Source organism: Camelus ferus, chromosome 27 (genome assembly GCF_009834535.1).
Source record: "Camelus ferus isolate YT-003-E chromosome 27, BCGSAC_Cfer_1.0, whole genome shotgun sequence".
Lineage (NCBI taxonomy): Eukaryota > Metazoa > Chordata > Mammalia > Artiodactyla > Camelidae > Camelus > Camelus ferus.
This window is the reverse complement of record NC_045722.1, coordinates 2,635,318-2,657,909: the sequence shown is the minus strand read 5'-3', so window position 1 is coordinate 2,657,909 and position 22,592 is coordinate 2,635,318. Positions and strand designations below refer to the sequence as shown.

The 22,592-nt window shown below is 51.3% G+C and overlaps 2 protein-coding genes across 2 annotated transcripts in view; one reads left to right on the top strand and one right to left on the bottom strand.

Annotated features, from left to right (window-relative positions):
* Positions 1-6,947, top strand: part of MYO9A (myosin IXA) — a 170,869-nt gene extending 163,922 nt beyond the window's left edge. Inside the window, 3 exon segments of the mRNA XM_032469163.1 lie at positions 3,681-3,883; positions 5,947-6,089; positions 6,762-6,947. Coding sequence (XP_032325054.1) covers positions 3,681-3,883; positions 5,947-6,089; positions 6,762-6,808 — 393 coding nt within the window. The 3' untranslated portion in view covers positions 6,809-6,947.
* An 8,105-nt stretch (positions 6,948-15,052) lies between these two features.
* On the bottom strand, positions 15,053-20,869 carry NR2E3 (nuclear receptor subfamily 2 group E member 3). The gene is made up of 8 exons (XM_032469003.1): positions 20,764-20,869; positions 20,127-20,247; positions 19,876-19,979; positions 19,540-19,788; positions 19,257-19,432; positions 18,176-18,422; positions 17,829-17,934; positions 15,053-15,322 (listed from the first exon to the last, which is right to left on the bottom strand). The coding sequence occupies exons 1-8, from the start codon at positions 20,855-20,857 to the stop codon at positions 15,190-15,192; spliced, it is 1,230 nt and encodes a 409-aa protein (XP_032324894.1). The 5' UTR covers positions 20,858-20,869; the 3' UTR covers positions 15,053-15,189.
* Between the last annotated feature and the right edge of the window lie 1,723 nt (positions 20,870-22,592).

Here is a 22,592-nt window from a genome sequence, read left to right as displayed (position 1 = left end):
TCTTTGAGCTTTGTACCAGTGGAATCACATAGCCTGCATCACTGTGTTATCTGCCTTACTTCACTCAGCCTTCAGTGTGTAAGGCTGACCACGTTGTGTTTGCCGTAGCCCATGTTTGTTACCGTGTAGTAGTCCAGTGTTTGGATACCAGTGTGTCCAGTCCAGTGTTGATGGACATTTGGCCTGTGCTTTGGGGAATTATGAATAATGCTGCTTTTTTTCCTTTGCGTATATTTTGTTGTTCTTTATCTAGTTTCCTGAAATAGATGCTACCTCTTTAATTTTTAACCTTTCTTCTTTTCTAATGTATGCATATAATGCTATAATTTTAGGATAGGCAGAGTTAAACTGTATCCCACAGATTTTATTATTATTGTTTTAGTCTCAAAAAATTGTAAATTTCCATTGTGATTTCTTCTTTGGTTATGGGTAAAAGTCTGTTTCTCAAATTCTGCATATATAGAGATTTTTAGTTTTCTCTTTGTAATTACACTGTCAGAAAACTTAAAGGTCTGATAAACTATTTCAACTGTTGGAAATGTACTGTCTTGCTGTATGTGCTTTAAAATAATTACTGTTCTGCATTTGTTAGTGAGTTCTGTATATGTCTGTTAGGCCGCTTGGGTTTCGTTAAGTTACTCGGTTCGTGGCTTGACTGATGTGTGTGTACACACTTGGTTTCTCTGTGCTGATTATAACTTTGTCTATTTCTTTGAGTATTTATGTCGCTGTTTTACTTTAAATTTTCTGAAGCCATTTCTTAAGTACTTACAAATTTGGAAATGTTACATCTTCATACTTTGAACTTTTATCATTGTGAAATATCCCTCTTTGTCACAGGTATCGCTTCTTACCTTAAAGATTACTGTCTATAATTAACATAGCTACACAAGTTTTCTGTTAATGAGACATGGTGCGTCTTTTATTCCAACCTTTTTACTTTTAGCCTTTCTGAATTCTAAATGTTTTATGTGTCCCTTGTTAACTTAGTATAGTTGGGTTTTCTTTTTTTTAATACAGTCTGACAATCTTCAGATTTTAACTAGAATATTTAATGTATTTATGTTTAATATAATCACTGATATATTTGGATTTAAATCTACTATTTTTTATGTGCTTTTAATTTTTCCTGCCTGATATGTTTCTTTTCTTTCTTGCCTTTTTGACTACTTTTTATTATTCCATTATTTTCCTTTGTTAATTTTGATGTTTTATACTCTTTTATTCTTCTTTTAGTAGTCAACCTGAAGATTACAGTATAAATCTGTGATTTATCAAAGTCTGTTTGGTACTTTTATCTTTCTCCCAGATGATGCAAGGACTTCAGTGCTTCAGCTATTGTATGATACAGTTGCTGTTGTTATGTTTTTAATTATCTGTTTTAAATCTAACATGTTGTTCTTACGTTTTACGCAAATTCGTTTAAACTTACATATTTACCACTTTCATTGCTATTTATTTCTTCCTCCCTGACTTTTCTCTTTGGGTCATTCTATCTCTGCCCTTCCTTTAGTGCAGATCTGCTGGTGACAGATTCCCTGTATTAGTATGTCTGAAAATGTCTTTATTTCAACTTTATTCTTGAAAGTTTTCTTGCCATGTAGAGAATTCTAGGTTGGCAGTTACTTTTTACCTTCATCATTTTGAAAATACCATTTATTGTTTTCTAACTTCCGTTGTTTCTGTGGAAAAGTAAGCTTTGAGTCCAAGTTGCTTCCTTGTTGCAGGTGTATTTTGTTTTCTGGCTGCTTACAAGAGTTCCCTCTTGCCTTTGATTTTCCGCAGTTTTCTCTAGGTGTGGACTTCTTTTTATTTCTCTTTCTTAAAGGTTGAAGGCCTTCTGCAGTCAGGAGGTGGGTGTCTCTCCATGGCTTGAAAAGCTCTCTGCCGTTGTCCCTTCGGTATTTCTTCTGCAGGGCCTCTCTCCTCCCCGGGGTGCTCTTTTTACAAGTGGTGGGTCTTTGTATTGAGAGCTGTCTTTTACCTTATTTTCTGAATTTTTCCAGAAAAGTGATTTTTTTTCCTTTTTGCTTGATTCTTTGTATTTTCTTCTGACCTAACGTCTGGTCCACTAACTCCTCTGTCTTTCTGTCTCCTTCCGCATGGTGGTCTTAAGTCTGCTCTGGTAGCCACAGTGTCTGGTGTCATTGGGGGTTTCTGTTGTTTTTATTGGTTTTCATTTACACTGTCTCGTCTCCTTTTGTGCTTGGTCACCTTTGATTGTGTGTCAGACATAGTATTTTAAAAAGTTATTTGTCAAAATATTTTGAAACCTGAGATGATGTTACTTCCCTCCAGAGGGTGTTTTCATTTTTTCCTGCCAGGTCCTCAGGCGCTGGCCATCTGGGATTACTGTAATCCAGTTTTAGAGGTTACAGGTTTCTGAACCATTCAAGTGAAGCTAGGCTGCATTTTCTACAAGGACTATAATAATTTCAGTGTACCCTTATATCTGAGATGCAAACTTTAGGGATCCCAGCATCATGCCTGGAGGCCACACGCACACCAGACAGCAGCCCATACCCTTGCCTGGGCCTGGACTCTTACTCTGTACCACAGGGATTGGCAGACCTTCTATAAAGGACCAGAGAGTAGATACTTGACGCTTTGTGGACCGTACAATCTGTTGCAACTATCAGTGCGGCCATTGTTCTGCAGAAGAGCCGTAGACAATGTGTAAATTAACAAGCAGGAATGTATTTCAGTAAAGCTTTGTTTTTGAAATCAGGCACAAGGCCAGATTTGGCCCACGGGCCCTGGGCCATCTCCTATATTCTGTCAAAAGCTCTGCTCAGACTTTCGGACACCTCTTCTTAAATTTAAATCAGCCCTGAATGCTGGGCTAGCCTTTCCTTCATCTACCTTGTTAGCTCTCCAGTGCCTACAAGAATATGCTGCATTTTTTATGTTTGATCCAGTTGCTCTCAGCAGAAGGTTTAATCTTAAATACCTAGTCTGCCATTATCAGAAAGTCATATACAAGCTAACCAATTAAAAGAGTGAGTTTTTTTCCCTGTGATCTCAAGAAAGAATTTTCTTGGGTTGTTCTCAGAGAATCTCTCTCACTAACACCCTGTAATATATAAATGACTTAATATATAAATGACTTAAAGAAAAAAAACGACTAAGTTTTAGGACCTGTTTCTGTAGTCTTCTAGAGAAATTATATATTCCAAGTTTAAAGTTATAGAGCAGTGTTGTCCATCAGAACTTTTCCCTGATGATGGAAATGTTGTGTATCTGCACTGTTCAATATGGTAGTCACTAGCCACCTGTGGCTTTTGAGCACTTGAAATGTAGCTAGTGTGAATGCAGAACTAGATTTTTACTTCCATCTAATTTTAATTAATTAATCAATTAAAATGTAAATAGCTCTGCTGGATATCTAGTTTGGAGGGGATACAGCTTAGATTGAAACAAGAATCTTGGCTAAGTTACAGCATGTGTTCTTACACTCCCCCCACCCACGTACCTATTTTCCAGTGCTTTTGCAAGAAATACTTCACCTAAATGTGTTCGATGGATGGCACCTCACTACTTATCTTAGGCCTTTCAGAATGTTTCCACTACTCCTGCCACTCACCAGGTGTGATGGAAGTATTACACTTCTGATCCTAATTGGGCCAAGTAAACCGATGCAGCCACTCAGTTTGCTTTTTGACATGTATTCCTCTTTGCAGGGAAAGGGGCGTCTTCGTCGAGGAAACTACCCGTGTCCACCCTCTCCTGCCATAGCTGGGGCGCCCTCCGTGTCTGCTGTCGCAGAGGAGACGCTGACTGGCGAGGCAGCTCTGGAGGCGGGCATCACAGAGCAGCAGCAGGCAGCCCTGCAGCAAGAGGAGAGGGTGCTGACCGAGCAGATTGAGAGCCTGCAAAAGGAGAAGTGAGTTTTCAGGAGGGGAGGGAGCAACCAGTTACCTGTTTTCATTTCCTTCCGTCCTTTCTTTGTTTCTCCTTGCTCATTAAGTGTCTCTTGGGTGTCAAGCACTACGTTAAGGTGATGCAGGGGATGTAAAGGTGACAAAGACATGTTGCCTGTACTCAGGTAACTGAAGGTGGTCAGGGAAGGATGCTCCGTGAACTGGGAGACCTGGAGCTGCTACAGCAACGATTCTGGAGAGGCTGACTGGAACAGGGTGTCAGCCTCAGCCAGGATTCCTCATGGGTCAGAGCCCAGCCTCGGTGAACAGATTTTTCTTTTAAAAAAAAAAAAAAAAAAAAGAGGAATAAGGATTCTCAGGCTAAGACAAAGTCCCTTTCAAGAATGGGCAGAACTCCATGAAGGCACTGTTATCTGAAGATCAATATAACCACGGGGCCAGCAACTGGATGGGCAGGGTAAGGCAGCAACTCTAGTGGGTGCTGGGATACTGGGTAGGGAAGTTGGCTGCAATTTAGGAGAGAGACAAATAGGCCACTCTGTGACCTCCACCATCACTGGAGCAGGGGTGGGTAACATCACACCTTGGGGGTAATATGAACAGCCCATGGTTCTCCCTGAAGGTACTGTGTACTGGTTCCGGTTGACAGTGATGACTCTTAAGCTTTAAGGGGATTTTTGTTCCTGAGGTCTAGGATCACAGGATCCTAGGATCTCAGGTCCGAGAGCTTAATCTATGAGAAGTTATGAGCCTATTAAAGTAATTTTAGCCTGTCGGGATTGATTCTAGAATTTAGGCAAGCTAAAAAAGCAGCTGAAACTCAGCTGTGCTGAACGTGCACAAGGGGCCTACTTTGACCAGGGGCTAGCTGTTTGATAGAAGAGGACCTAATTCAGCTTGAATGAAAATGGCATTGGAAGCACTGAAGGATGAGTAGGGATTTGCCAGGAAGGTGAAAGTCTTTCCAGGGAAAGGAAGAGGTATGAGCGTCGTCTTAGAGGTGTGAGTGCACATGGCTTATGACAGGTGTGATCGCAGCAGCGAGTTGCTGGTGAGACTGTCCTTAAACAGACTGTCCGTGAATCTCAAGCTAGGTGTCAGAGGTATTACAGGATGAATAGTTTTAAGCTAAGCAGAATGGGAGAGAAGCTGAGAGGGCTCTGAAAGGGAGGAGACTGGATGAAAAACAGTGAGAACTGGAAGGATGAGGAGGTTGTGGACAGGGTGGAGGACTGGATTCAGAGCTGGTGTATTTCCAGGCAACGACAAACCCTAGGATCTGCCCATTGGGGAAAATTGCCTACATAAAGTGGAGGAGAGGTTGCTCGGAATTACAGACATAAAGGAACTTGGGTGTTAGGGTGTTGAAGTGCGCTTTTACAAAGACGTTGATTGAAATAGATCAAGGTGGGATCAGGCAGCAGTGAGAAAGCAAGATTAGGAACCAGGTACCAAAGACTTCAGGGAATGAGGGGCGTGGTTGAGAGAGAGTTGGTGGGTGACCACTGAGCAGAGCAGAGGATGCTCTGCGTGGGGATGGGAAAGGCTTCACAGGGCGGGACAGGGCGGCCAGTGTTCTACACCATCTCGGAGATCGGAAGTCTCTTCTAGGTTAAGATAGAGGATGTCGTCTGTAGCTAGTTAATAAAATCTTGTGGAAAACAGTTTAAGAGCTGGGAGGAATCCTAAAGACTATCTAGTTACATGTTTTGTGGATGAGAAAGTTGAAGTCCAGAGAGAGGAAAGTACTTTCCTGATGCATTATGAATGAGTTTAGAATCTTGATCTTCGGATTACCAGCCCAGAGTTCATTTTACCGAAGCTTCGACAGCTTCAGCATCTCGCTCCACCCCCACCCCCCACCCTGCCCTTAGCCCTGTTACAGGTCCCAGCCTTTGCTGTCTTCAGCCTTCACTGCTACTGTGGCTTCCCCTGAGTGGAACCAGTAAGCATTGTGACTAGTTTTGCTGCTTAAATTCCTGACTTTCATGGAAAGTCTCTTTTCCTGTTGTTTTGCTTCCATTTCTTATCAGACGCTAACAGATTCCTTGACTGTGCCTTACAGGGAGGAGCTGACATTCGAGATGCTTGTGCTGGAGCCCCGTGCTTCAGACGACGAGACGCTGGAGTCGGAGGCCTCCATCGGGACTGCTGACAGCTCAGAGAACTTGAACGTTGAGTCTGAAGGTGCCGTCCCTGAGAAGTCAGGTAAGTGAATGTGTTAGACCAGAGACTCTGGATTGTTTTGCAAAGGAGGAGTAAGGATTCCCAAGTGAAGACAAGGTCCCTTTCAAGAAGGCCTTGACCTTACATGAAAAGGTGACAGAGTCCTAAGGAACTGAAATACACTGATCTTTATGAAGCTTCTATATAAATTGTTCATTAGACCAGGTCTTTAGTGTAATGCAGTTTTTTGTAATTTAATGTTTTCTCTTGTATTTACTACAAGAAAGGCCAGCAGTCACAACTCATGTTGCCCTTCCGAACCACGCTCTGTTTTCTAAGGGTGGGTGGCAGGAGGTGTGCCCTGCTGTGAGATGGGACTGAACCAAAGGAGCTCTTTACCTGCGTGGCGCATTGCAGGAAGCTGTGGCACTTACTGCATATCCTGGCAGTTTTTAAATGATGGGGACTGTAAGGCATGGTCTGACTCCAGACTTCCTTGGGGTTGATTCTGAAACAACATGGATGGTGTAGTGATGGATGGTGAGCCCTCCTCTCTAGTTGTGACCACACAAAATCGGTCAGCCTGGGCCCTACAGATCTTACCCCCCCCACCCCCGCCCACTTCCACGTGTGAGCAGTGACACCACTTCATCACACGGAGATTTTCTCTAGAGAGATCTGTCATTTACCGCTTTGCTCTTGTTCTCGTATTAGAGAGAAGCTTAGCCCTTATCCTCCCTGAAGGCAGCTGGCAAGTCTGAACCTTCAAGCAGACTGCGGAAGCAGCTAAAAAAGCAGCAAGACTCACTGGATTCAGTGGACTCTTCAGCCTCTTCTCTGTGTTCGTCCAGCACTGCGTCTTCTCATGGGACCAGAAAACGATTTCAGATTTATTCCAAATCTCCATTCTACCGAGCTGCCTCAGCTGGCGAGGCCCTGGGAATGGAAGGGCCACTGGGCCAGACCAAATCCCTAGAAGACAGGCCTCAATTCATCAGCAGAGGAACCTTCAACCCTGAAAAGGGCAAACAAAAATTAAAGAATGTGAAAAACTCACCTCAGAAAACCAAAGAGACCCCAGAGGGGACAGTTGTGTCTGGCCGCAGGAGAACTGTGGACCCAGACCGCAGCTCCGCCCAACAGCCAGCTCTCTTTGGGAGCAATGAGTTTATGGTCTGAACTGGCTGATGAGTGTCCCTTCATGGCTACGGAGTGGTAAACACATCTCGTCTTTGGGGCCTCTTCTCACCACCTGGTCCACAGTAGCCATCCTAATTGTGGTCCTGCCTCTTGCCCGGGCACGCAGCCAGGACCACGTGTGCTCAGTTCCTGGGGCCCCTGCTGGAGCCTGCGAGGGGCGGTGCCGGCTGTGCCTTGGCTGCTGTGCTTGGCTAGAGATTTCACTGAGCAGAGCACCTGGGGCCTGGGGATTTGCGGCAGGTGTGGGGGTCTTTGTAGTTGCCGCTCCTCCCTCCTCCTTTCCCCTCCCAGAGGTGAGTGTGGGACTGGGGGGCCGTTGTGGGCCAGAGGGACCCACTGAGTTCTGACATTTGAAGAAAACATATAAATCTTTCTTAGCCATGAAAGCAAAAGCCTTTGGGTTTATTTTGGGATAGTTAAGAGCTGGGGAAGAATATAATTTTTTCCAAGGATTTATAAACAAAGAGCCTAAGCCCTTCTATTTTAAGATTTTTGAAAAAACACTCCCTGTTATATTCTGGGGAAGGTAGAAGAGCAGTTATCGCTATCAGGCCATCAGGGCGTGTCTCAGACATCTGGCCACACTAGGAGAAGCCAGCACAGGCTTGGTTTGGGCTTTGAGGGTGGTCAGTGTCACGGTAATCAGTGCTGGTGTCGCTCCTGGCTGGTTCCTGCCGGACACACTGCACGGGCCGAAGCGTCAGTCCTCGTGCTGCTCTTGCCCTCCCTGACCCTAGAGTCGGGTTCCTCTGATATTTTTTAAATGTCCCAGAGACATGGTGATTCCTAAACATGAGCATTTCATCCTAATCCATGCAGGCTCTCCTCTTTGTACAGGTTAAACTGAAGGTTGTGTATGAACCTGTTACCTGCTGGTGGATTTCCACCAGGAACTCAGACAAATAATGTGACCATTTAATCACTTCTCCTGAAACACTCACACACAGCACTGCATGAATACGTGTTACAGAAAGCTGCCAAAAAATAAAAGAGAAACGTTTTTAATATGACCCATCTAACTTTTATCTTCTTTTCCTTGGACCATCAGTATTAAATAGATAAGTAAAATCAAGGACTACTTGAAGCTATTTTTGTTAGTATTTCTGGTCACTGAAGTTTACTGTAAATACGTATGTATAGTATGCTTATCTCTCTTTATCCTTATGCTTCCCCCCTTCCCATGGAATTTCTTCCCACAGATTAGGGCCATTGGACCTGGTGGTGAGGGCACTCATCCCTGGATTGAGGGAGAAGTCAGACCATCTTTCTCACCGCTGGGTGTCTCCACATACCTGAGTTATAAAAGCATTTTAAGCTTGTTAGCATTTGTGGGATTAGAAATCTGTTTTTGCTATTTATAATATATGGAAAACGAAACATGATACCCTTTCTTGAGATAAGTATGTGAAAATGTTTATTTTTAAAGTTACTAAATGCATCTTGTCTAACTACCACATGCACTGTTCTTAAAAAAAAAAAAGAGCCTTTACCGTCTGTAACCTGCATTTTGGTTATTCTTCCTTCTCCTGCTGCTCTGATGTGAAGTTGTGGGAATGCTAAGACTCCTGCTGAGGCAGAGTCTCTCCTGTTAACACAGTGCTGACCTCATGCCGCTGCCTCGGTGGCGTTGTCGAGCCCCAGAGGCCGGACGGGGAACAGCATTCTGAGCTGCAGCTGCAGCTGGAGGGGGCCTCCCTCTCCCTGGTGTGGGTTCAGAGATGACCTCGGGAAGGGGATATTTTAAAATCTCCACAGTGATGAAGGTCAGTGAGTGAATGTTAGATGTTACATCCCTCAGACGTCTGCCAGCTCATACTGTCCTGAGGAGCAATAAAGGTAAACTCTTCAAAGACCTGCGTTTGAGAGGGTCTCCTAGAGTTAACGCCCGGCCCTCAGCACGCTCGTGTCACCATGGGGTCTCTGGTGCCCCGGGCCCCGGACCAGGCACAGGCTGTCCCGGGGCTCCTGGGAGGCTGGCGCTCAGCTGCCGTTGCTCTCCTCCCTCCACTTGCTCCAGAACATCGGTTAAATAGCACGTTTCCTTTGGCCCAAGGAATGGCCTGGAGAACACACCTTGGCATGTGTTCTCCTCTCTGAATCTTTGTGGGTTTTTTGTTTTATTGTTGTTGTTTTGCAAAATAAGTTTTTGGCAGTTACAAAACTACCCACATAGGTCTCTACAGGAACTAGGCGATGGGTGTTAAGAGACTTTATCGTTTATCTCAGGGACCTAAAACCTGAATTTGGATAAAATTAAATAAAAAACTTGTATTTTAGTTGCTAGATTTGTGGATATCTAGTCATTATAGTGGAAGAAGCTGCCAGAAGGGAGGGTTGAGGGGGACCCATGCAGTGACAAGGGTGGAAAATAGTGTGGAGCCCTCCCTCTGAAGGAAGGCAAGCCATCGCTCCCACAGAACAGGCATGGTGGTCCTGGGAAAGAGGTGAAGCCTGTAACTCTCAGCCCATCAGAACAAGTGCGGCCTCCCCTTCCTCTGGGCTTACCCGGGCCTCTGGGGTGCAAGTTATGCTACCATGAGGTGATGCTGCGTTACAATCACTCCTGATTAAGAGATTTCACCTTAATGTGTGTCAAACTCATGTCTCCTGCTGTTTCTCCTTTGACCCCGCATGGCCGCGGTGGGGCCACCCCTTCGGAGCCCGTGCTCTACGCCCACAGCTTCTCTTTGTAGCCCACGTCCCAGCCCCAGACAGAGCCGGGATTTTCAGTTCTCCCCATTACAGCCAATGTAGCCCTTGCCGTGGAAAATGTGACAGAAGCAGAGAAGTGGAATTTCAGGGTCACACTGTGTATCATAAAGTAAAGCCAATCCACCAAGGATTCAGGAAGGTGACGTCCTTAGTTTGTGATGCACTTTGCACTTCTGCCATTTTAATTTTTTAGCCACTCTGGGCTTCTGAACGCACAGGAGAGACAGAGGGGCCTGAGGTCCGGGGATGGGACACCATGCTTTGGATCCAGCTACAGCTCTTCCCTTGCTGGGAGGGCAGTGGGGACGTCTGCCTTCCATCACAGTCAGGTGGTTTTCACTGTCAGAGACGGAGGGTCCCAGCAGCGGGCTGGAAAGAGGAGGCCCAGCAAGGTCCTGCAGGCCTGCTCGGTATTTGCGGGCCGTGGCTTTTGAACTATAACTAGTGAATGTGTACCTTTCACAAGCACTTTGGTGAACTGTAGAGAAGAAAGTATTCTCAGGATGTGTTCAAAGCTAAGAGAGTTTTAATTTTAAAAAGAAACAATCTGACAGCTTTCCTCATCCGTCCCTCTCCCCTCTTTCCCCCCCTTGGTGGGGAGATGGACATCCTTCTGGGCTGGCCGACGTGTGACAGCTCCTCAGCGCCGGCCCCAGGGCCGTGCTGGCCTGGGTAGTGAAGTGCCCTGGTGTCGGTGGGAGTCCTCTGCCTTTCGATGCCCCTCAGTGACTGTTAACCACCTTCTCTGGGACCGCTCCCACGCTGGATTTGGTGTAAACGGCAAAGTGATGATTGTGGAGGTGGACCTATTAGGTCCTGTCTGTCTCTTGGTTGAAACTTCCCAGAAAAGCCCCACCAAGGGGTCTGTCACTTTGCTGTCCATCCATACTTAACGCCTATTTATCAACCCTGTTAGGTCACCTTTTGAACCAAGTAATTGTATTTACTCGGGGAAAGGTGTAGACTACAGATTAGTATTATATTATTTTAATGGATTTAAAGTAATTTATAAGTATGCTGAGTGTAAATTTTTAAAAGACTATGTATTATAAAAGGACATATCCTGTGAAATATATCATTTTACTGTTTAACAGAAGTAATTCTATAAAAAAAAAATGGCTTATCTCACCCACAGAACTGACTACACTCCTGATGCAATCAGCAGGCACTTTGTAATTTCCTTTGGCTTTTTTCCTTTGAGGGGGTAGACGTCATTTGTATGAAGTGCAGTTTGTGTCACTCAAAGTACGCACTGTACGGCTGCACACGAGCGGCCTGACGAGCGCATCCCTCGGCGGCTCATTAAAGAACGAAGCTTCCAGAGCAGCATTGTGTGTGGCTTGTTTCTTTCCCACCCCAGCTCATTCCAGCCTGAGCCCAAGGAACAGCGATGACTTTTGTTAAACTGGGGTTTTTTGGTTTGTTTCTTGTTTGTTTGTTTCTTGTTTTAAGGAAAGCACTGAGCCCCAAGTTGACAAAGCACAGAGGCGGTAACTACTGGAGCTCAACAGAACGAAGGTGAAGGTGACACTCAGGCTGTGAGTTTTCTGTAATGGGTGCTAAGCTGTGAAGGCTTCATTTAATCGATTTCGAGGTGGGTGGGCAGGGAAGGCACTAAATCTGCATTTCAGATCCTCACCAGAAAGGCCCTAGACAGGTAGTGGTGTCGGCCGCCGGAGGGCCCGCGGGCCCTCTCCATCGTGCCGCTCGCTGCCCGACTTTGGGCGAGTCACAGGCCCTCTCTGGAGCGTGTTCTCTGCCCCAGCTTCACTTCTCTGGGTAACTCCTGACTTTCAGGTCTCGATGTAAAAGGCAGTTCTCCTTGGAAATCCCCTCTTCCCCCTTGAGCTGGCTGAGATGCCTTGTGTTCTTAACAGCTTCCTGTGTTTGCGGCATCAAACACCTGTTTGATGTGAGGTTCCCAAGGCACGACATGGGCCTGTCTTGTCTTTAGGTCCTTGGTGCATACCAAAGGGGTCCCCACTTGCATGCAGGACGAGAAGACTGAATGAGGCCGGGGCCCCCCAGTGCCAGACCAGGTCCCAGGTAGAACTGAGAAACAGTGTCGTGAATTTTTCCCTAATGTCAAAGTTACTCAGTTTTTAAAATTCTGAGATCATCTTTCCCATTTCTTTTTACGTTAAGTTTATACTTACATTTTTTGCATTAAATTTATGTTACAACAAAATGATAAGGATAGCGGATTGGTTCTTAAGATTTCCTTCATTGGTTAAATAAGACCTAGAAATGCCATTTTTAAAAGTTACCCCTGTGATTACTGAATCCACAACAAACCTTTATGATTATGAGCAGAAGAGCAGAAAGGTGTAGGGAGTTGCAGACCAGAGCTCTGCCTTTGTGAAGGTGGTTCCCTCCCCTAGGCTGGGCGGCGGTACGGTGTCTGAGAGCCCGGACCTGACCACGGACGGGGACAAGACATAAAATATCTGTTGAGTCTTCTAAGGCATCTTGGACTCTGAGGAGTATGTCACTTCCCCGTTCTGTGTGGCCATTTATGCACTCATTCAGCAGACACCGCCTGAGCCCCCAGAGGCCCTGTCCTCCTGGGTGGCCGGGGTCTACGGTGAGCAGAACAGAGCCCCGGCCCCCGCCCCCGCAGAGCTTGCATCTTTTCGAGGAAGACCAGTGGTGTCCACCAGATGGAGACTAGTTATCCACGGTGTCTAGGCTGCATGATCAGGTTATATTTACTGATCTGAGTGGGTGCTTCGTGGTATCTTTGAGTCTTTCTGTCCTTCCTACCTTTAAGTATTCCTTTAAGGGTGGAGGAGGAGAAGTGGCTCACGAATCTGCAGGCTGCAGTTGCAAAGAAAGGCCCACACAGGGACTGCCTCCCTGTGCCTCACAGCAAAGACATGCTTGGCACTGAGGGCAGAAAAGAGTTCGTAGCAACCCCTTTCCTAGCAAGGGCCCCAAATGCGGTGGCAGAGAGCTGTTATGCATCTGAATTGCAGTGGGGCCAGTTTACAGCAAAAAGTTGAATAGATCCTGGGATCAACTGAGATCTGTTACTAGGAAAACAAAAGTCACTTAGTTTATTTTAGGTGAGAAGGACTTAATTTAGGAATTAGGGGCTTAGCATAAACATTGGAAGAACTGGGGAAACATGTCAGAGAAAACGCCCACCAGAGGCCGAGAGGCCAGCTGATCTGAAGCAAAATTTCTGAAGTTCTCAAGAGCTTGCCTGGAAGTGACTGCAGTTCTCAAGACAGCTGCTGTGACGCCTCCGTCTTCCCACACATCTGGCTGTAGCTGCCTCCAGAAAACGACAGCTCCTTATTTACCTGGCACATCGCATGTGAGTGCCTGCCTTCCACTAGCAAGCCCTGGGGGAAGGGGGTCCTGGGAAACGTACTTCCTGGCATCTCTGCAATGAAGACAGGACGTTTGGGGGGGCTTGGGGTCCGGGGGAGCCGTGGTATGGATGCCAGGTCAGCAGCAGATAATTCAAGCTTTGCACCTCCTCTGATTCCCCAAGATTTCTTGCTGGAGACCCCAGTCTCTTTCCCGAGGTCGAACTGCTGTGCTCACAGCCCAGGCGGCAGCCTGTGAACTTGAGCAGGCGGCCTCTGCAGTGTTATGTTCCCAAAAGCAAGACGGCAAGGAAAATGTTCAGGGCCCATCTGGTCCTGCCGCAACCATGTCTCTTGCTCACCTGCCTTGCTCAAGCTTTCTGTACGTGGGCCTTTGAGCCTTATGGATAAAACTTCTGAGAGGGAACTGGAAAGTGTAATGGCGTTATTGACATTAAATGACCCGAACAACCCAGGCAAGTCTGATGCTTTTAGAAGATCGAGTAGTTTGAGTGCTTCAGTGGGAAGGGCTCAGGCTGAGTGGTATTTGCCATACTCTCCTGTCCGGGCACCAGCCTCGCTATTGTCATTTCCAGAGCAGAGTGTTCAGAACCATCCTTCCTCCATGGAGGCAAGACATCTCCGGATAACCAGAAGAATTCACACACAGGCCAAAGGCCAGGGAGTCCCCAGATTTTCACAGATTTCTCATGTGACCTTTGTATATTGGCATTAAGCATTTCTTCTTTGAAAACAAAAAATGCAACAGAATTGTTCAGCTGATTCCAGGGGCAGAGGGGGATGGGGAGGAGGCAGTGCCAGAGTTTACAGTCATGCCGAGGTTTGAGTTCTCTCGAAGCCTCAGCTTTTCATTTACTAGTGAGGATGACTGGTCCTTCCACCACAGTTAATCTGAGGGTTGAATAATAATGTACCTTCAGAGTTCAGCTCACGCCTGGTATATAAAGTGCCTGATACATGTTAACTTTCTAAATTTTTATTTTCTAGGTCTTCTGGGTCTGTCTTTGAAAAGGATGGAGTTTGTCTGAGCTTCACCCTTCCACAAGGAATTAAGATGTGATGGAGGTTCCCCTTCACCGAAAGTGCCTGTGACCGCCCCATGGGGAGCTGCGTGGTGCTCACCTCTGTCTGTGCAGAGGCGAGGGGGGATGAGGAGGAGACGAGGGGGAGAAGCCTCGGGGTGGTGGGGCACCATCTGGAGAGAAGCTGGGTTGCTGAATCCTCTGAGAGATTCTTCGCCGGGCTTGGATTCTGGCCCGGAGTGGAAACCAGATGGAATTTAAGACCCTGTGTTCCCTGCTCCAGTGTCCTCAAAAGGAGAACCTTGGCCACATTTGTTTTCCTGTTCTTGTTTTTTCCCCCCTTTTTAAAATTGAGTTGTAATAATACAGTAAAGCGCACAGATCGTAAGTGCATGGCTCAGTTCCCTTTTATGAATGAGTACATTTGCAAATCCATCCCCCTGATCAAAATAAAGAACATTTCTAGCACACCTGAAGGCTCCCTGGGGCCCCTCCCGATCACCCCACCCCCCGCCCCACCCGAGGTAACCCACTATTTCCACTTCTACCACCGTCATCAGCCTTGCCTGGTCTTGAACTTTTCATGTCTGTGGAATGTATTCACGTTGTCACATGTATTGCTGGTTCATTCCTTTTTATTGCTGTTTCCTATTTTACGAATACGCCACAAATTACTAATCCATTCCACGGGCAATGTACAGTTTGGGGCTATTAGGAAAAAAGCTGCTACGAACACGCGTGCACTATCCTCTGACGGGCGTTTCTGCCAGGCGCACGCGCCTACGAGTGGGATCTCTGGGTCAAAGGGCAGGCAAACGTTTAGCTTCAGGAGGCTTTTCCCAAGTGGTCGCACCCATTTCGCTTCCACGTCCACTAGTTTTTGAACATATCACAGAGGAGCTTCTCCATCGGCGTGTTCCCGATGGTCTTGCGGAAAAAGAGGAGCTCAACGCGCTCGGACGTGAGGAACCTCAGAGACGGCAGGAGCAGGAGCAACTTTCCAAACCTGAGCGGGAGACGGGCCCCTGAGCACGTGTCCCGGGGGCGGGGCCGCCCAGGACAGGCGGGGGGGGGGCGGGGCCTCCCAGGACAGGCGGGGGGGGCGGGGCCTCCCAGGACAGGCGGGGCGGGGGAGGCGGGGAGGCGGGGGGGGCGGGGGGGCGGGGAGGGAGTGGGGGAGGAGAGGAGAGATGCCAGGCGCCCAGGGCTGGGAAGCGCGGAAGGAGCAATTTCGAGGAAAGGCCCCATATACCCCCGCCCCTGACCCACTGCCGCCCCCTCGAGTGTTTAGGTAAGGAGTGTGATGAAAACAGTGAATACCACTTAGTTATTACGTGTAAAGCTCTATTATTATGTGAGAAGCTATATTGGTTATATATGTGAGTATATCATTACCAATCTTACGTAATAATTAGAATTAACATTACATCATTAATACAATATTTATGATTAATGTCATATATATTTGAATGAGAATATAAATTCCTCTCTGTAAGCCACCTAGGATGACAGAGTAGCCGTTAGTGAAAATGTCCTGAAATTGAAGTGTAAGTTTTGCGGCCGAGATTCTCATCCAGGAAAACAGTCACTGTAGTTTTAAATAAGAGCCATTTGCCAGGGCAAGGCTCCCCCGTGCAGAGAAGGTGGATGGTGAAGCCCCAAGAGACAGAGCGGGGCACGAGGCCTTGGTCGGAGGGAGGGCTGACGGCTGGGGTCACGCGCTTGTCAAGGAGGCCGCTGCGAAGCTGGGCAGCACGGGGGTCTGGGAAGCCCTCCCCCGCCTTCCAATTATCCGCTGAACTTGTTTTGCCACCAAAACAGCTCAGTGGCTGCTCCCCTCGCGAGTGGCTCTGAGCCCGTGTGCACGCCTCCCTGTGCCTTCCCGTTTGCTGTGTTTCTGCTCTAAGGAGTGTCAGGAAGAAGTAACTATCAAGTCAAGTAGAGAAACTGTTTTTCAAACTGCAGGAAGTGGGTCACAACTGGCCTTCTGAAAAAATAAACTAGAAATAGAAGTATCAGAGTAAATTATACAAAGTAAGGGCAGGTGTTTTTGGGTAGAACTTTGCTTCGTGCCTGCGTGTCACTGGGTTATGATAAGAATAGCATTTCTTCCTGGGCATTGCAGGTTTTAAAACCTGAAATGCGCTGGCTCTGAGAGCCCGGAGTGACTCTCTCAACAGTCAGCTCTGCCTGTGGTTGGTACGGAGCAGCTACACGGAGAGGCACAGGAAACTGTGAGCAGAATTTCGCAGTTTGACACAAAACCAGCATGCCTGGACGTCTCTGGGAACTGGTCCCAGCAGAAACCTGGCGGAGGAGGGCCGCTGGTGTCCGTGTCCGTGGTGACCGTTTTCAGGATGCTGGGTCACGCCTGGGGGACCCGTGTTCTGCTCACGCTCATTGAGAGCAGAAACCTTTCCGCACAAAGGATGTATGACCGTGTGTAATTTGATGCTTATTGAAGGGAAATTGCCTCTTTCTGTGGTCATTTCTAGAATGACAGGGGATTCGAGGGTGCCCGTGTGAGCTTATTTCTTCAGAGAGAACTGCTGGGAGCCCCAGGAGAATGCAGGCAGTATGGTCTAAAATAGCCGGTAGGTGCCTGGAGGCCAAGTGGTCCGATCTGGCTGTGGCACCATTGGACCTGCTGGTGCTGGGGCAAGCTGGGCCCCTGCCTGCGCCCTCCCCGCAGCCACACTCTCAGCGGGCTGCCACCGTCCTCCAAACCCCGCCAGGGCCGGGCTCCTACTGTCCACACACATAGCTTATGCAAGTGCCTCTCCACCTAAGTAAAGAACTCGTCCCTTGTTCCTTACATCCACTCAGGAGCCAAGTCTGACCCACTCCAGCTCCCGGGGACCCTTGCATCTGTCATGGCCTTTCCGCTCCTAAAGAGCAGTCTGCATTAAGTCCAGCTCCGGGTACAACACCCTCCTCAAAGCCTGCAGCGGCTCCCCTCCGCCTGCCACACCAGACATGGCCTTTGGCAGGCCTACAAAGCCCTGAACAGGCTGGTGCCGGGGTGCGGTTCTGGCTCAGTGCCCCCCGCCTCACGGGCAGCAATCTGTTCCACCTTCAGACTGGGCTCCTGTCCTGAGAACACACGCAGACTGGCCTCTCCCTCTCTCTCCCTCTGTAAACACTGATTTCTCTTCTCTGAGATCCTGTCCTTCCTCCAAGTCCGGCCCTGCCTCCACAAATCCCCTCTCCGCTCTGCTGTGCACCCCCTTTCCCGGGGGGGCTCTGTCTTCGGACACATGCAGCCCTCAGTCCCTGGCTGGGGGGCGCTCACCTTCAGTGCGGGCTCGGGAGGCAGCAGGCTTGCCTCACACACGTTTTGGTCCCACCGTGGGGCCTGGCGCTGTGCTGGCCCATGGTAGCTGCTGGATGCGTGCTGGCTGACCTGAGACGCCTGTGCCGTCTGCTCAGGGCAGCCCGGACGCAGTGCTGGAGGTGGGCAGCGGGTGGGGAGCTGAGGGGCGGGTGGGCAGGTGGGCACGCGCTCGGCTCACCTCACGGGCTGGCTGGGGTGGTGGGCCTTGCTGTGCTGGCTCAGCATCACCTGGGACTGGTCCTGCAAGGCCTCCACGTGCTCGGGGTCCTTCAGGCCCCGCGTTTCTGGGGAGAAGTGGCCGCAGTGAGCCTCTCCTGGCCCCTCTGCCCACTCCCAGCCAGCCAGGGCCTCGGGAGGGCTGAGCCCAGCCCCGCAGCCCTCCCTCCCGCCCCAGGAAGGAGCCTGCATGCGTCTGGGTCTGCGTGGGGCAATGCGGGGAAAGCGAGAGGTGCAGGGAAGTCACCAGAGTTACCCCTCCTTATCCCCAGCCCCTGTCCTCCAAGGCTGGGGCGAGGACGCAGCTACCTGGTTTGAAGAGGACCAGGGCCTTCATGCACGCGAACTCCGTGGGGTCCACCGCCAGTGCCCGGAACCGCGAGATGGTCTCCTGTAGGATTCGAGTCTCTGCACTGGCCAGTGCCAGGCGGCCCTGGGAGCTGCCAGCAGCAGAGGCCTCGGGCGGGACCAGCAGTGGGCAGCTGTTCAGGGGCAGAGACCACTGTATGGCCCCCAAGAGGAAGAGCTCACTCCACGCCTCTTCCAGCAGGATCACCTGTGCCCAGAGAGGGAGGAGTGTGATGGCTGATCCATGGCTCCCTGGCTCCGCCTGGAACCTCCGCCCCCTTCTCGGGTGCCCTGGGAAAGGAAGGGCTGGTCCTGGGTGCCCAGACCACTCTGCCCTCTGCCTGACATCCACCAGGCACAGAGCTCTGGGATTTGGCACCATCTGGCCCAGCAGCCTAGGCACCAAGACACTCTGTGGGCTCCATCCAGAGCCTCAGGGGGAACATTTAGGAAAGCCCAGAGCCGTGGGAAGTTGGGCAGCCTCAGGGACATCGCCACCAGCGTCCTAAGTCGAGTGCACTCAGCAGACAGCTTCTGAGCTGCTCCATCCAAGCCCCTGGCTAAGGGCTCAGCCCCTCAGCGCGTCTCTTCTCCTGGAGTTCTCATGGCAGGTCCCCTTGCTCACGAGAAGCCCAGGGTTGGGGAGTGTCCTAGAGGTGAGGAGGCTGGGGTGAAACTCAAGCCCTGAAGTAAGAGGCTTTTGTGTTCCTAGGGAGCCGAGTCACCATTTGTGCTGTTTAGGGTGTGCAGACCACCCTGTGACGGATAGAGCATCTGAAGGGCCTGAGGGTTTGTCTAGGAGGAAAGAAGACCCAGGGGGCCGCAGGCACTGCCTTCAAACCCCTGGTCCCTGTGTGTGCCTGGCCACATTGTCCCCGAGGTGCATACCTCGATCACCACCACTGCCCAGAGACGTGAGCATCCCCAACAGCCACATCCCTGAGACTTGTGCCCCGACCACCACGGACTCCGAGGCACGGGCACCCCCAACCGCCCCTGCCCCCAGCCCAGCGGACTCTCGGGGGCCCCCTGGCGGGTGTACCTGGTCCCGGAAGGGCAGGTTGGAGAACACTGGCAGGTTCTTGGCCCACTTGACAGCCATGAAGAGCAGGCGAGCCGATGTCTCGTGGATGCTGTCCAGGCCACAGGGGGAGGAGGCGGAGTGTGGGGACGAGGGGAACTCGGGGTCATTGCTGGTGACATCGACATTCTCATCCGCTGTTGGAGGAGGAGGTTGTGCATCGGCCCCGGCTCCGCGGCTGGCGGCAGAGGGCGCTCAGGGGCCCGGGTGTGGGGATAAGGGTCGTCTGGGAGCTCCCACTTACCATCCTCGGGCTCCAGCTTAGCACAGGTTTCTGCCGTTATAAGGCTGGCCATGAAGTGGTGGTGCCCTGGAGGTGTGAGGGCCCGGGGCCCCAGGGCTCTGGCTGCAGACACAGGCGTGGGGCCCTGGGAGCTGGGCCCTGCTGGCACTGGGGGAGCCCCCAGGGGGTCCAGCCGCGGCTCTGGGTCCGACTCCACGCTGTCCCGGCGGACCTGGGTGGTGCTTCGTGGCTGGCGCTCGTTCTGCACGGCTGGGGAGGCAGGAGGCGTCAGGACCCCTATGGGCCACGCACCCCCAGCGCCTCGGCCGCACCCCTCTGGGTCGGCTCCCGACTCACCGTCCTGGTTCATGCCCGCCTGCAGGCACTTCTTCAGCCGGCAAGCCTGGCACTGGTTGCGGTGAGCCTTGTCCACCGGGCACATCCCCGCCCCCACCTGACACCTGCGAGCCGAGGGGAGCCCCAGGGCGTCAGGGTCCTGGCCGGGCCCTGGGCCATGGGTTTGGGGCACGTTTGCCCCAGCCCCGTCTTCCCTGAACGCCCCATCCCTCCCAGGGACCCGGGGGGGCCAGGGCCCTGCCCTCCACCACCTGTACATGAGCCTCCGCCGCACGCTCCTCTTGAAGAAGCCGCTGCAGCCGTTGCAGGCGTAGATGCCATAGTGCTTCCCGCTGCTGGTGTCGCCACATACGCGGCACTGGAGCGAGGGCCCTGTGCATGGTGGGCAGGACCAGGCTGGGCTGGGGGCACCGCCTCAGGGGCCCTCCTCCCTCCTTCCCTTCCCATCCTCGGGTCCCATCCGCCCACATTTACAGGCACCCGTGTCCCTCCCCTCCGGAGAAGTGTCTCCCTTACCACCCAGACCCTTCTCCTGGCGCCCCCCACCACGGCCAGTCCTCCACCAGAGCCCAATTTCCGCCGCCACTTCCCCACCCCCCAGCCCCTCTCTGCCTGCGGCGTCAGCTCCATCACACACAAGAGCATTCTTGACACCATCACTGGGGACCTCTGCTCCCAAGCCCCAGGTCACTTGTCTCTGCTTTCCTCCTCCATCTGCTCAGCTGTCCTGTTTCTAGGATTCCGGGTTTGCCAGCAGATTCCCTCACCCTTGCCCACAGCCCTTGGGGATTGCTCCTGAGTCACTCTGGCTCCTTTCATGGTCCCTACAAATCTCTGCCCATAATCTGCTCCCCAGGGGCGCAGACCCTGCCTCCTGGAAAGCCATACCTGTTGGCTCCTCCCCCAGGCCCCACCTGCCTGGAGACTCCTTCCTGGAGGCAGCCACAGCCGCCGGCACAGCTGCAGCCATGTTGGAGCTCATGGACGCTGTCAGCCTAGTCCCGGCCGGTCCCAGGGCAGCCTCTGCCTTTCTGCCTGAGGTAGGCCTCAGGATGGCTGAGCGGGGCCCAGCCTCTGCCTCCCTCTCTGTACCTCCGGCTCTCTGTCTTCTGTCTCTACATGTCCCTCTGTCTGTCTCTCTCCCTGTCTCTCCTCTCCATGCTCCCGCTTCCTGTCCCCTCTGTCTAAACTCAGGAGCGGCCCCAACTTCCCCTCACAGCAGCGGCTCTGGCTCGAGGAGATTTCTCCCAGGGCAGCGCTGGACGCAGCTTATGATCCTCTTAATCTTTACTGTCTCCACAGGGGATCAACCGGCCACACCTGCAGCATTATCAAGGTGCCCCCGGAGCCGGTCAGTCCGGCCGCCCCTCTCCAGCTCCCAGGCTGCCTGGTGTCCCCGGGTGGCTCCTGTCCTGTGCTCTCATGCTGTTCAAATCATCAAGGAGACGTGGACTCCACTTGCCCCAGGACTGGATGTGTCTGGAGACAAGCGTGTGGCTTGGCGGGGGTGGGGTGTCCGTGTATGTGTGGCTCTGCACACGGGTGCTCACTGTGGGGCCTGGGTGGCTCCTGTTCTCCACCCCAGTGCTTCTCACTCAGTCCCTTGATTAGCGGACGGCGTAGGGCCCAGGATTTGAAGGTCTGAGCACTCTTGGATGGCTAGTAGCCCCCAGACGCCCAGCACAGAGGCAGCTCCCATCATACATGGAAATGAGTCAATGCACGGTCTGAGGCTGGCCTGCAGGCAGGGCGGCTGGGGCCCCATGTGGAGGGTCTCTGTTGGACTGGAGGCGGTGAGGACACAGACCCTGAGTCTGACTACGGGCTCTCAGGTGGCCTCCCCACCCTTCCCTGACTTGGTCTCACAGTCCTAGCCAGGCCGGTCCCTCAGCTGTCTCCAGACCCAGTCTTCCCAGCTTGAGCCCAGTGATGGTTCTGAAGGGAGGAGGTGGAAAGAGGTGTCCGCCCCTCCCTGGACCGGGCACCAGGCCTCAGACAGAGCTGAGACAGACCCAAGTTCGAATCCCCGCTTCCTCACAGTCAGCCCTGCATCCCCGAGCAAGTGACTTAACCTGTCTGAGCCTCAGTCCCCTCGTCTCACAAAGGGGTGAGGGAAGTTCCCGCGTGGCGCTGTAACCGGGGTAGCTAAGCTGATTCTCCGTGTCCAGTGCGTGGCACGTAGCAGGAGCGAGACCAGTGACGGGAGCTGTTACCATGATTACTTCTCAGGGTTACTGAGACGAGCCCAGAGCAATCCACAGTGGGCGGCCTTTTCTCCTGCTCCCCCCACCTCACCCCCACTCCCATCCCACGCCCAGGCCAGAGAAGAAAGCCCCATGTTGGTCTGGAGGGAACCACCCATCCTCAGCAGACCTGGGCTCACCCCGGCAGGAGCTGGCCCGGCCTGAGAGCCTGAGGGCTCAGGGCGGACAGTGTGAAGATTCTGGAAGGATCACAGAGTTATGGGGACAGAGGGGGTGGGGCAAGTGGGGTTAACCCTCGCTGTGACAGGGAAGCAGTATTGGGGATTTGGAAAGTCAGCTTGAGGGGCTTTGCACGGTAATCTGCTTTCTGGGGCCTCAGAAGATCGAGGCCATGGGGCTGAGGCCCCTCGCCTGGCCTCCTCTGCCCCCGTCCTTGCCCTCACCTGTCTCCTAACCAGCAGCCCCTCAGGGCCCTCCACTGCAAGGTCTCCAGCTGCACCTGACCTCCAAAGC